The sequence below is a fragment of the Lygodium microphyllum genome, chromosome 19 (assembly GCF_053477565.2).
Source record: "Lygodium microphyllum isolate KBCC chromosome 19, Lygodium_microphyllum_v1.1.10, whole genome shotgun sequence".
In the NCBI taxonomy this organism is placed as follows: domain Eukaryota; kingdom Viridiplantae; phylum Streptophyta; class Polypodiopsida; order Schizaeales; family Lygodiaceae; genus Lygodium; species Lygodium microphyllum.
In genome coordinates, this window is record NC_141153.1 from 109,985,402 (window position 1) to 109,999,762 (window position 14,361).

Consider the following 14,361-nt stretch of genomic DNA (forward strand, 5'->3'; position numbering starts at 1 on the left):
TAGTCACTTCACTTGGAACTTACCTTAAAACATTTGCCATGAATTTATTGCACACATCAAATTATAGATGAGATATGTGGGCACTCTAATTATTTGGAGAAATTGTTGGCATTTACCTTTTGTTGACCTTAATCAAAACACAATTCTAGTTACTCATTGTCTTGCAATGGGAAGTGGTTAGCACTTGGGCATGTAATCATGAGATTGTTCATTCCAATCTTGCTATGTTCACATGGTGTGTTTGGGGGGGGGGGGGGGGGGGGTGGTTTGGGGATGTTATATGTGTGTTATTTATGTCTTCCAAAAGAGAAATGCCTAAGAGACAAGCATAAATTTATAAGTGGTGCAACAAGTAGTATCCAACTTTGTTGTACCAAATATTTCTTCCAAAAGAGAAATGCCTAAGAGACATGCATAAATTTATAAGTGGTGCAATAAGTAGTATCCAACTTTGTTGTACCAAATATTTCTTCCAAAAGAGAAATGCCTAAGAGACATGAATAAATTTATAAGTGGTGCAACAAGTAGTATCCAACTTTGTTGTATCAAATATTTCATGTTCATTCATGTACCAACTCATATATTCAAATTGAATGGTAGCTCAAAGGAATAGTGGAGTTTTCACATGAATCTAAATCAATAAAAAATGTTTATTGTAGAGAATTATCTAAGATGCAAACTTGCATCTAATTTTGCAAAGGTCAATCATTTATATCGTGGCAACACATGTATTGCTTCATACTTTGGTTTGTCATAGGCTCCAAAGTTTTATTGATCTTCGAGCCCTTCTCACTTGTACTTGGTTAGCAATTCTAGCACCTAAAATTAAGCATCTTAATAAGGATGACAAAAGGAAGGATAAGAGCAACATGAAAGAAAATAACTTCATGATAAGATAGATATAAAAGCATGTATTCTAACTTTCATCCGAGGTACAAAGTGGTGTTATATGTAGCGTGAACTTTGAGAAAAATGTCAAATGTGAATCCCAAGTAGTACAAATAGAACAAGATTTGTTAGTCGAAATGTCAATTAGAAATATCAACACTTATAAATGCCTTTACCACATCCAAATGAATCATGCCAACACATTAAGGATAATTAGCACTAGTGATCCAACCTACAAAAAATACTTAGGAAAGTAACATTAAAGCACAAAGTGCATTCAACTCGAAACCCCTCTACCTACTTTGTCTTCTTGATGATGCCCTTGTTTGGTTGGATTGCCTTGTGCTATGAAGTTCAAATCTTCAATCAAGTGACCCATACAAGTTTAAGGCTCAACTAACTTGGAAGAAATAGACATGACTTTTGCATCTTAGGATGATATGATCACCCACCCCAAATGAAAACAAGATATGCATTACACACAATGATAGAAAAACTATAAGAAAACAAGGTCCAAGGATTGGCTGCCACATTAGACAGAGAGAGAAATGAAATGAAATGAAATGACATATTAACATCTGCAAAAAAAAGGCTAAAATGACCTATGAGACCATGAGTTGCAATCATCTATATGATGGTACAACTGTCTGAAAAGAACAGTAAATGAAAATGTAATAAATAGTACAAGAAGGCTAAGAACGATAACTAAGGAGAAATCTAGTTGACAAATATTGAGCTCTAGCTGATATAATCTCATGGTGATGTGGAGGGCCTATCTCTAGCCCACGCAATAACCTCTTGTATCTACCTATGGAAGTGTTGTCGACACCTATGTCAAGGTTTGGAATGTGTGGATTAGCCAAGTTGGATGGCTTAATCAATTAATACCCCCCATGTATGTGTAGATGACTGAGGCTATAGTTGTGCTAAAACCTCCTATGTCTCTAAAATCTGTAAGTTGTCTCTAGGTGGGGCCTCGGTGTCCTAGGGCTACTATACTCCTAAGAAGCAAACCCCAAAGCCGTCGTATCTCTAGAAGGAAGAGACCAAGATATTGTTGGTTATTGAAATCCATGGCTCTAGATAGTGGCGCAAACCCGTCTTTCAATAAACAATGGAAACAACCTTGGATCTTGTAGTATGCTAGGCAATGGCAAATGTAGTGCTCCTCTGTCACTCTGGCTCTACCTGACAGAAACACAAGGATCCTCATAATAGCAAGACGAAAGAGAAAACTTGATTCGCAAGATAGTAACCACTCCATATCCTCCTCGAAGACTCCAATGCAACCCCCACAATCACATGTCGATGCTTTTCCACGGATTAGGTTTCACCTTGGTGAAGACCTAGACACCAGAGACAAAGTGGTGGCCTTGGGAGGCATATTTGGAATGCCAACTGATAGGTGACTGACTATCTATTTAGATTTATGGAAATTAGTGAATACATGGTTGATATTCATAATTCAAAATCTTAGATCCAAATTCCTAATTATATGTTGTGTGTTCTTGAGCACAATATTTTATGTGGATTTTGTTAGGCTAATACAAGACATCAAAGAAGACAAATATAACTCAACCTCAACAAGCTCTTTCAAGATAAGGGGGGATGACCCTTGCCATGTAAGAGCGACAGATAGCAAGACACATGGCTAGAGAGAAAAGGAAACAACGATAGAGACAAGAAAGATAGGGGATGGAGCAACCACAAAGATAATGTAGAACTATAAAAAACCCAAAGCCTATTGCTTATAGAGATGCAATAGCACAGATATGCGGCCTTAACTAGTGAGCTCCATCAATATTGATTTTTGTTTGCCACAACCTTGGCACTCAGTAAGGGGACAGGATTTCCTCTTCAAGAGAGGAGCTTTTTTCTCATATCCTAGAGACCTAGAGGGTGCAAGAGAGGAGTTGGAGGATACGGCTTCAAATGATCCCCTAGACTTTGCTAGTTTTCCTACTGTTCATGAGATTACATAGCAATCAAGGCAAAATCTATATCAAGTAGCAAAGGAGAAACATATGCAAACTATACAACCACATAGGAGCACCATAAGTGGTCAACACATTAATGCTATTGGCATCCCTCAATCTCAATATTTATTCTCTTTATTTACTCCAAGTGTTTTATTTTGTTGATTCGTTATCATGGCCAATTATAACAATGATTCATTTGGCATTCTTCACACCATGAGGAACTCAACAGTACCAATTGTCTAATGTGGGCTTACATGATGTTGCATGGTCTTGCAACTCAAAATCTATGAAATATGCCAATTTTTAGCTCCACATTAAGAGATAACCCTCGTGATTTTTTCCAATCCCCATTCAAGAAAAAATTATATGGGATTGTCCCAAGCATGTGCCCTCATTGTTTTATTTATGAAAAGAGGTATTATTCCCCACATCAAGTCGTACAAGACAACAAAGCAATATGAGACCAACTTACTTCTTTATATCAAGTGCACAATGAAACGCAAGTTGCTTATCTCCACAAGCAACTAGAAGCCATTTGCATGGATTGAGGTAACATGGATGCATATCTCACTAGCATTAAAGATATTTTAGGGTAGCTCTTAAAAATAATGAAGTGATATCAAATAATCAACTTGTTTTTATTACTCTTAATGGTTTACATGAATCATATCAAGGTTTGGGAACCATTTTGAAGCTTGTAACTAAGGGGAACCCAAGTTACCTATACCTTCGACTAGCTAATGCCTCTTTTGTTATAGGAATAACAAAGCTATCTCAACCACAATGCTAGCATGGGGAGAGATCATACATTTTTCTACCAACATATATAAAGGGCAAGACTCAAGGAAGAAACGAGTGCACTGGCCACAAACCAACAACCTCTCATGCTAGTCATACCTCCTCTACTCGTTCTATCTCGAAGCCCTCCTCTTTCCATGTTCATCTATCCTCTTCAAACACCCAAAAATATACTACTTCAAGGCCAAAGAGGTGCAATCACAATAGAAAGTTGAGACATGACATCAATGAATGTTTGTATTGGATTGCCCCAAAGAAAGTAGCAATTTGGTCTTATTGTCACTAAAGAGATCCTCAACTTCACTCAATACATGGATTTTACATTCTTCATTCGATATCAGTACAATCCATCTCTATATAATCAATTTTTCTCTATCTATGATGATGCCTTTACTTACCATTTTGACAATAGTGCTTCCAAGCACAACAACTCATGTAGAGAATAATTTACTTCTCTTTCTCATGTATCTTAGAGAGGCACAATTATGTGTGCCCATAATGTCTCTTATGCAATTGAAAGCAATGGTTATGTGCATGTTACTATTGTTTCTAGCACGTTTTATGGCATTGCAAGATGTATTTTATATGCCAAGGATAAAAAGAATCTCATTTCTATCTCAACCATTGCAACTTCCTATTTTCAAGTTATTTTCAATGGCCCACGGTGTGCGTTTTACAATGATCGGGTAGCTTCTTCCACTAGATTGATCAACACCCTCACTTTAGGACTTTATTATCATAATTCTTATGATCAACAACGTACTTAAATCTCTATGATCATGACCTTTCAGCTAGCAGTTGTCTTATGACACATTGTGTTGATTTTAATATGATATATTGATTATTTGCTTATTATTGAGATCAATGTTATCAAATTGCAACATTTATAGCATCATTTATAGCACCCCCTCCCCCTCTTGTCATTTATTTTGGTGAACTTCATTCTCCTTTGACTCTTCAATCCTCAATCCATATGAACATCAATCAATTAAAAGGTAAAGAGTAGTGAAAAGAAAGAAAAAAGACATCGGTTATGCAACTAAAAATGGAAGAAGAAGAGAGCAATTACAAAAAATGAACATGGAAATAAAAATAGAGTAATCACAAAGAATGAACATGCAACTAAAGATTCAATCCTTCAATAATATCAATGTGAAGAAGATCTCGAGACATCATCATCATCCCTCATAAGATTGGCATGCTCCATGAAATTGTTTCAGGTTTGGTCTCTCTCCCTATGTTGGCTTGCCAAAAAAATCTCATCATCCAAGTTAGAGTAATAATGAAGGGGGTTTTCTACAAGAGGGTCATTTAAATCAAGTTTTCCTAAGGGCTCTTATCTCCTATACCCCATGGTCTATTAGTATGTTGTAAAGAATACAAGCAAAATAAAATTAGGTAATGAGCCACGCAATGAACGAAGATCAAGGTTTTGGAGTGTCTTACCAAGATATAGCCGTGATGGTTTTAGTATGAGAGAGAAGAAGAAGAAGAAATATATATTAATAGGCCAACATGGTCCATAATCATGACAAAGCTAAAGTGAAATAACATGAAATTAATGTATCCTAATATGAGACTAAAGTCTACTAAAATAAAAAATGTCTCTAAAGTTGAAGACTATATACAGAGAGAGAGAGGAGTATTATTGGAAAGGACAATGTCTGACAAATGTGGGCAGCTAGGGAAATGCAAAAACTACCCATGGAAAACACATTGGAACCTAACAAACAAAAGAAATGCACCCAAATAGCCAATCTAAAATGAGTAGCCTCCCCCATCAAAACACATGACAAACCTGTCAAAGCTCCAAAAGTCCTCATCTGACTCAGGAATCAGGCTCACATGCAGGATATGACAAGGCGTGACAAACATGACGTCTAGCACACCCCCTCAGATCTTGGATGTGGCGAAAGGCCAAGGAAGAAAAGGGTCCTAAGGTGGCAAGAGGAATGCCAATATTGATGAAGTTTGTTGATGAAAACACTCGATCAAGAAGCTCCTCACAATCTTAGGAAGTCCCTCTCTGAAACTAGGGGCTAGGAAATCCACAACCGCATCATTGAGATCGTCCCCCTCTAAAAGGGATGCAAGATACGAGGGAACCACTAGAGGGGGGTGGGGGATGGGAACAAGCCTGTGGAAAAAATCGTGCACATGCAAGAACACGTGTAGCAATGTACAAGTGCCTTGGACAACCCTGCATAAGAGAAGGGGAATGGAGCCTGTAAAGCCCACTCTCCTACCAACCTATTGTAATAACATCCCCTATAGAAGAATCCTCAATACAAATGATATGTTTAATGAAGACAACCCGAGTACCAAGCCTAGTAAGGTAATAAACTGAGAGCAGTGGAAAGCCCAAGTCCAAACATAAAGGGCCTATGAAAGGGAGCTCAACACATGGTCGGGAAATAAAGGCAAAGTGCCAACACAACAAATAGGCATTGAAACAATGTCACCAACAATGATTGAACCCTCAGAAGGGCATAGATCCTACAACAAATCACCTCATGGAATCATATGACTAGAAGCTCCACTATCAACCAGCCAAGGCCTCTCAAAAGATGAGGCAACCACTAAAGAAGGCTCCTCCAAGTCAAACAATATGAAGGAACATTGACTCATGGTTAACCGCTCGAGTACAGATAGAAGACTCAGATGTTTTAGCCTCATCATTCACTCGTGGGCAAAGGTGAGGATACTTATTTCAACATTTCTCCTCTAGATGTGTCCCCTTCCCATAGTATGGGCATTTAGGCTTCTCTGAGTTGGAGTCAAAACCTGAAGAACTCTCATGTCTTTTAGCATTGACTTCCCTTTCTTCTTCTTCCCCCCTCCTAAACCTGCAACAAAAGATTTAGTGGAGGTGGATACATTAGCAACCTCTTTGGCGCGCTAAAACAAGCGGGGCAAGCTCCTCCCATAGAAGCTTCTCATGGGTCCTCAATGCAAGAAGTCTGGTGTAGAAGAAATCAAACCAGGGAGATGGCAACTGAGTCAAAAGAATCACAGCCATATCCTCTAAAGAGATCATCCTACCAAGGGACGCAGGCTCTCTTTGATGGTACAAAGAAGCAAGCTTAGTCCACACTTTCGCTACTTTTCGCAACTTGCGCACATGCACTAGGAGAAAATCATGTAAGCTCATAAAGAGGAAAGATCAAGCTCTAGAGTTGAGTTGATCCCATAAGGCTGCACGATCTATGGAGGATCCAACGGTGGGATCCTCCACTAAACGGTGAATAGGGTGGGTAACAAACTCCCAAAGGTCGAGGTATCAAGGATACACTCCACTTTACATGACCAAAGCAAGTACTTGGAATCATCAAGCCAGTCTTCTTTAGGCAAAGAAGGGAGTATGGGCACCTATATCGAGGGTGCCATGAATGGCATATGAAGGCTAGCAAAACGGGCCTTTTGTGAAACATGGAGAGAACAAGGAGAAGAGGGATCCCATACAAACAAGCTAGGAAACCTCCATTCATCACATGAACTAGCATTAAAATCTCTCCATTGCTCAAAGAAAGGTATGGAGACCTCATCCTCTAAGTTAGCAAAAAACTCGTAATAAGACATCTTCCAACCTACAATCTCCCAGAAAGCTGCGTTGAACAGAGAAAAAATTGTCACCACCTGCACAAAAAAATGTCGCCAAGGCTAAGAAAGTTGTTGCCTGCAAAAATATGCTAATGTCTGCACCAAGAAATAGACACCGGCAAAAAACACAAATTTGCATTTTGGAAAAAATGCAAAAGTTGATGCTGCCTAATGCAAAAAAGATATCGCCTGGTCCCTAGAGACTATTGCCTAGCCCTCTAGGGGTAAAAACCGGCAACGGACCACCTATTCGAGATATAAATGCAATAAACACAAGCTGAAAATCTGCATTTTGCAAATCTGGGGTGCTCCTTCACGATGAAAACCTACTCTTCTACAAGAAATCTCCAGACTATGTCCTCACTTAGGCTCTGATACCATGTGAGAGTACGCAATGGAAGAGAAACAAGAACACAGAGAGAAGCACAAAGAGAGAGAGAGAGAGAGAGAGAGAGAGAGAGAGAGAGAGAAAGCAAAAGATGAGGGAAGAATACTACACTGACTGAAGAAGAATACTAATACAATGATGATGGATTGATCAGTCCCTACATGTAGCCCACAATGTCAATGAGGGCACCAGATTAGGCTAATGTCGATGACAACACAGGAGAGAGAGGAAGATGACAGAGTCAGAGTGTGCACTTGCCAAGGAAGAAGGGAAGATGATGATATATGAATGACTACCAAGTGAGGAACGGCTATAAATAACCACAAAACCCCTAAACTGGCCTACTGAAATCTGAAAATGCCATAAATGCAGGGCAACTAGCATTTAATGCTAGTTGTGGCATAATAAATGCCTAGAAATTGCCAGATGGCCACCAAAAAATCTGACTGGCAACCAAGGACAATGTCTGACAGATGTGGGCAGCCTGGGAAATGCAAAACTACCCATGGAAAACACACTAGAATATGACAAACAAAAGAAATGCACCCAAATAGCCACTCTAAAATGAGTAGCCTCCCCCATCAAAACACATGACAGACCTGTCAAAGCTCCAAAAGTCCTCATCTGACTCATATTGAGGCTCACAGGCAGGAGATGACAAGGCGTGAAAACATGATTTCTAACATTTTCTAATAAATCTCCAAGAATTTACCTAAGGGAATCGTAAGTAAAGGCAGGCTCTAATACACACTTTCCTCAAACAAGTATATGGATCACTTATTATGCATATCTGGTACACAATTTGGAGTAAGCTAAATGTGGTTCATGGGATCAGGCTTATCTATGAGATAGGGTCAATGCTAGAGCTTGACATTTTTTGCCTTCATCACACTAGGGTGTGTTAGTTGATATGATGGATATCCTACTGCACCACATCTTGGACTAAAAAACCTCTTTGAGATGAACCCTTTTCTCATCAATTAACATTGGAGATGTGGCTTCAAAATATGAGGAAGTACACGAACTAGATGGAGAAAATTCGGTTTGAGTGTCACAAGGACGTGAAATTTTTAGATGCTCTAATCTTGATGATAACATTTAATTAAGATATTAACCAAATGTGCAAGGTTGTTTAGCACATATGATGAATATGGTAGTTATTTCATGATAGCATGCCAAGGACTCTAAGGATGCAATGCCATATCAGACGTAAAAGTTGTAATAAGTTATACCAACTAGGTTTTAGTGGTCAATTTGTGTCAAGTTTGACCCTAGGATAGTGCCTATAAGTGTCAATGGTGACACTATGGACTAGCAGTTATTAATTAATTAATGTCATTCTAAGGGTTAATAGAGATTGGGGACCACTCTAGGTTGTAAATGGCCTAGCCAATTTAATTATGGATAGGCACATTTAATTTTGGGTAGGGTCTAAAGGGTTGAAATCAATTTTCACGATTATTTAATTCTAAAACTCAATTAAATAGCTAAATAATGGTGAAAAATGGGTTTAGAAGACTGCCATTTGGAAAAATACCCATGTAAACTAAGAAAACGTTTTTGGAGGGCTGGGTCTCAACCATTCAATTAGTTTAGAGCCTCAGGGAGAGACACACACAGAGAGAGAGAGAGAGAGAGAGAGAGAGAGAGAGTCGATGTTGGTCCATTTTATGATCAAAGGACAACAATTTGTTGTAGAAGGCAGCCATTTGGAGGCCTCAGCAAGCAAGGGATAACAGGAAGATACCTTCCACAAGATGGCAACAGCATTGCTGGTTAGGTGACAGCATTTTGGGGGTGTCTGGCAATAGGTGATTACATTAAATGTGCAGGCTGGAGCAAGCAACATACAAATTTTAGGGTTTTCTCACGAAGAAAAACAGATTTCTCTCTCATATTGTCTTTCTCTCACCTCCTCCAATCAATTCTCAAATATCTTAGTAAATTTTTGCCATTCTCAACAAATCTCAACCAAATTTGGTGGACAACATGAGGATTTCTGTTGTAAATCCTAAATTTTTGCAAAAAATAGGGTTTAGCAGCCACCTCAGGACCTGTGCCGACAAGATAAGGCATCGTACATTGAAATTAGCACCTGTGATTTATTGTATTGACAGGGATTTCAAATGCCAAGCCATCCATTGTAAATTGGGATAGCATTTAGCCAGTTGGTGATTCCATTTGTGCAAGTCCTAGGTAAAAATCAAGGGAAAATTAGCCCAAATTGCCTACTAGGTTGTTTGTACAATAAGGGGCTTTTGGATTAGCCAAGGAGATTGCAAAATCTCAGCTTATAATTGATCCATTGGCAATTAAAGTTAAAGAAATACCAAGAGAGGTGCCAATTTTGGGGCCAACAAGATGTCTATTGTCCGAGATTGTTAAGGTGTTGTGTGTATTTCAGTTTATCCTCAATTTTTAATTGCTATAATTAAGTGTTTTATTAGGTTTTACTGTCCTATCCAAGAAGGAAGGCTAGTTTCATGGTTCCATTGCCCGGATACCATCAAATCCCTTGAATTGGTGGGTCCAAGATACCTGATTGAAAGTCAGAATTTTTGCTCTATTATTGAAATTATATTTAGCTAAGTATTATAGCAAGAATTTCTTCAAATAGTGAGATGGGATCAAGCAGGGATGATGCCTCTCAATATGAAAATTCACAAAGTGTTAAGGAAAATGTAATGCTTGATCTTGGACAAGGCTTGTAGCATGGACAACAAGCTAATAATGTTGGTTTAGACCATAATGTGGGTCCTTCTAGGCCTTTAGAAGTTGATGACCAACAACATGAAGAGGAATTCAATAACCAGTTTAAAGATCACCTGTGGACAATAGCTGAAATGTCTGTGCAGTTAGCAAATGATCCTCAATTAATGCGTTTTTTAACCCCTTAAGGGAAGAGAGCAAAGGCAAGAAGAGATCGTCTTCAAGAGCTTTGGGACAACAAGGTGCACCAAAGGAAGAGCCAATAGAACAACATGATGTTCCATGTTTGCGTAGTGAGCATAAGCAAATGATGCATATGAGGGTCATCTTGGTAGTGCCAATCCAATGTTTTTTGGATAGCATGACATGCATGCAATTGTGGGGCAACCAAGTTACTTTGGTGGTGGCACTAGTTTCCATACTATGATGGGTTAGAGACCGCATACGTGGATGTATGGCATAGCTCCTTATCATATGCGGTAACCAACGCGTGGAGTGCAAGGCCCAATGTATTCGGATGTGGCTGGTAATATACATAACCCCATGTATAACAATGTTGGCATGATACTCGGATACAAAGTAGCAAGTTTAGCAATGTATATATGCAACCCACTGTGTTTGGGACTTGTGGTATTAATGTTCATCATGCAGGAAAAATGCAACTGATAATGCCTATAAGTGGAAAAATACAACTAGTAATGTATGTAATGTATGAAAAAATGTATCTTGGTATGGCTAGTAGTATGCAAATTCCCATTCACAATCACATATGCATTGGTCCAAAGTATGCAAACAAGTGCTCCTATCACGTTAGGTACACGTGAGGGACTAGTCAACTGGACGTATTAGTTAAGTAGGAATTACAGCAATGTGAAAGCATAAAGCATCGCAATGCTTAAGGGAAAGAAAGGCCTACCATCTAGTGGAGGTTTGAGGCAGGTAAAGTTAGAGGTAAAGTTTCCATATGCTTCTTGGTAAAGCTTCAACATTGTTTCACCAATAGATGCAAAGTGGATGGAAGGGGATGACTTAGCAGACAATTCTCAATTGTTGAAACTTTACCAAGATGCCTTTCAAATAGAACTGACTTTGCTTCTCACTCGTTTAGCCTTAGTAGAGCAGGGGTCCAAAGTATTGTCTGATGCTGAAGAGGGAGATAGCACCTTTCACTCCACCAGTTTTCGAAAGCTCTTATATGTAGTGGATCTCGAATGTATTTAGCATGTATCCAAGGTACTTTGATAATAATATATCTACCTGACGTCACTACTCAGTGTACTAATCACTGTGAGATGTATGCAGATGAGTATGAGTTTCACTCGGGCATTGAAACTATACTTTTGGATCAATGTATGATCAATTTGGCATGAGTTTTTGCCCCAGTTTTGAGATAAAAATTTTGAATTAGTTTTAGCTCAGTTTTTTATCAATTTGAGAACCGTTTATGGTCACTTTTGTGATCAGTTTTTGCACTAATTACTAATCAATTTGAGATCACATTTGTAGCAATTTGTGATCAGTTCTCAAATCAACACAAGTGATTAATTCATAATCACTTTATACTCAATTTTCAATGGTCTACAGTTGGTTCCATGAATAGCAGCATGTTAGTGGATGACATTGACAATTTCAACTGTGGCTTATGCTGAATTAATGTTTTTCTATGGTTGATAGTTAGGACTGTTAAGAAACATGAATTATGAATGCATTCAATGGGTTTCTAGCAAAAGTTCCGGTCTGATTTTCAATTTTATGTTATCTATACGTTGGTTGAAAATTTTCAGCAAGTTTGGGGCATATGGCATGGTCGGACGACAATGGCGATGTTGTGATTATAATGCCTAAAGGAAAATTCTAATGCAATATGCTTTTCCTTTGGCACAATGCATTGCAATCGAGGACAATTGTAAGGATTTTAAGGGTGAAATCTATCATGGGGACGTAAGATTTTGAGATGCTCTAATCTTGCCAATAACATTTCATTAAGATATTAATCAAATGTGCAAGGTTGTTAGCACATGTGATACACATGGCAGTTATTTCATGGTAACATACAAAGGATCTCAAGGATATAACGGGTCTCAAAGGTAAAAGTTACAATAAGTTATACCAATTGGGTTTTAGTGGTCAATTGGTGTCATTTTTTACCCTAGGATAATTGTTTGGCCAATAAGGATCAGTGGTAACACTAGGGACTATCATTGATTAATTAATTAATGTCATTCTAAGGGTAAACAAAGGTTGAGGACCACTCGAGGTTGCAAATGGCCTAGTTAATTTAATTATGAATGGGCACATTTAATTTTGGGCAAGGTCAATTTTCAATATTATTTAATTTTAAAAATTAATTAAATGACAAGATAATGCTAAAAAATGAGTTTAGAAGGCTGCCACTTGACAAAGATGCCCATGCAAACTGAGAAAACGTTTTTGAGAGCTAGGTCTTAGCCCTCCAATTAGTTTATAGCCTAAGAGAGAGACACAAAGAGCTACTGGTCCATTTTCTGATCAAAGAAAAGCAATTTGTTGTAGAAGACAGCCATTTGGGGAAGCCTTAGCAAGCAAGGGACAATAGGGAGATACCTTTCAAGGGCTAGCAACAACGAGGTGCCTGGCAATAGGTAACTATATTAAATGCAAGCTAGAGCATGCAATAGAAAGATTTTAAGATTTTCTCACAAAGAAAATCAATGTTCTCTCTCATCTTGGCTTTCTCTCACCTTCTCCAATCAATTCTCAAAAGATCCTAGCATTTCTCAATCATTCTCAACAAATCTTAGGTAGATTTGGTGGACAGCATGAGAATTTTTACTATAAACCTTAATTTTTTGCAAAAAATAGGGTTTACCACCCACCTTTAGACATGTGCTAACAAGATAAGACATCATACTCTGAAATCAACTCTTATAATTTGTTGTATTGACAAGGATTTCAAAAGCCACGCCATCCATTGTAAATTGGGGCAACATTTGGCTAGTTGGTGATTCCATTTCTACAAGTTATGTGTAAAAATTAAGGGGCAGTTGACCTGAATTGTTTGTTGATCATTTATACAACAAGGGGCTTTTGGATTGCCAAGGTGATCACAGAATCTCGACTTCTAATTTATCCATTGGCAATTGAAGTTAAAAAAATACAAAGAGGGTACCAATTTTGGGGCCAACAAGATGTCTATTGTCCAAGATTGTTAAGGTAATGCATGCATTTTAATTTATACTCTATTATTAATTGTTGTAATTAAGTGCTTGATTAGGTTTTACCACCCTATCGAAGAAGAAAGACTAGTTTCACTAAGTTAGTATACTGTGGGTGAATGGTGGATGGTGGGGATTTAGCAATCGCACTACTTATCCATATATACCCACATGCCACTATACTCCCCTCCTCCCCTCCTCCCCCCAACCTCCAGCTTCCAAGTTTTTTCCTGTCTCGAATCGTATGGTGGGGAAACTTGCTTGAGCTATTGTGCCAAACACATACCATATACATGAGAGGGAACTCACATACGAACAAAAGAAGAGAGATGGAGGCCAAAACGTTTTCTTGCTGGTTTTTTATTCTTCTTTCACACACAATACAATGTACATAAAGTATAGATAAGGTGCAACATAAAGGAAAGTGGCCTACTAAGTTAAATCGTGCATAGTTGACTGTACTAATCGACTGACCCTATAACTATGCCAGCTATAGATAGGTGCAACAAACTAAACATAATAAGTGATAAGTCAATGGCCATGTGAGGATCATAATGACCACTAACGTGCTAAGTGTAGATATGTGGACCTATCTAACCAAGCTGTCCATCATCAATGTCTGCATATGTTGAGCTAGTCATCTTGACATTCCCTCCACTTTGACATCTTTTACATACCAATTGGTTTACCTCATGCCCTCATAAGACTTCAACTTGACATAAGTTAGTTCCATTATGCACACTAAATATACTAGTTCATTGTGTCATCAAACCATGTCCTAACGAATCATGGGTAAAGGCATACT

The 14,361-nt window shown here is 38.3% G+C and overlaps 1 protein-coding gene across 3 annotated transcripts in view; it reads right to left on the bottom strand.

Moving 5' to 3' along the window:
* Window positions 1-489: 489 nt before the first annotated feature.
* The window catches only part of LOC148020264 (putative receptor-like serine/threonine-protein kinase At5g57670), a 69,070-nt gene continuing 55,198 nt past the window's right edge, over window positions 490-14,361 (bottom strand). The window contains exon 7 of one of the 3 annotated variants that reach the window (XM_087700599.1): window positions 490-819. In XM_087700599.1, coding sequence (XP_087556725.1) covers window positions 790-819 — 30 coding nt within the window. In that variant the 3' untranslated portion in view covers window positions 490-789. The remainder of the gene's footprint in view (window positions 820-14,361) is intronic. The other 2 variants (XR_015694943.1, XM_087700597.1) reach the window with 2 other exon arrangements.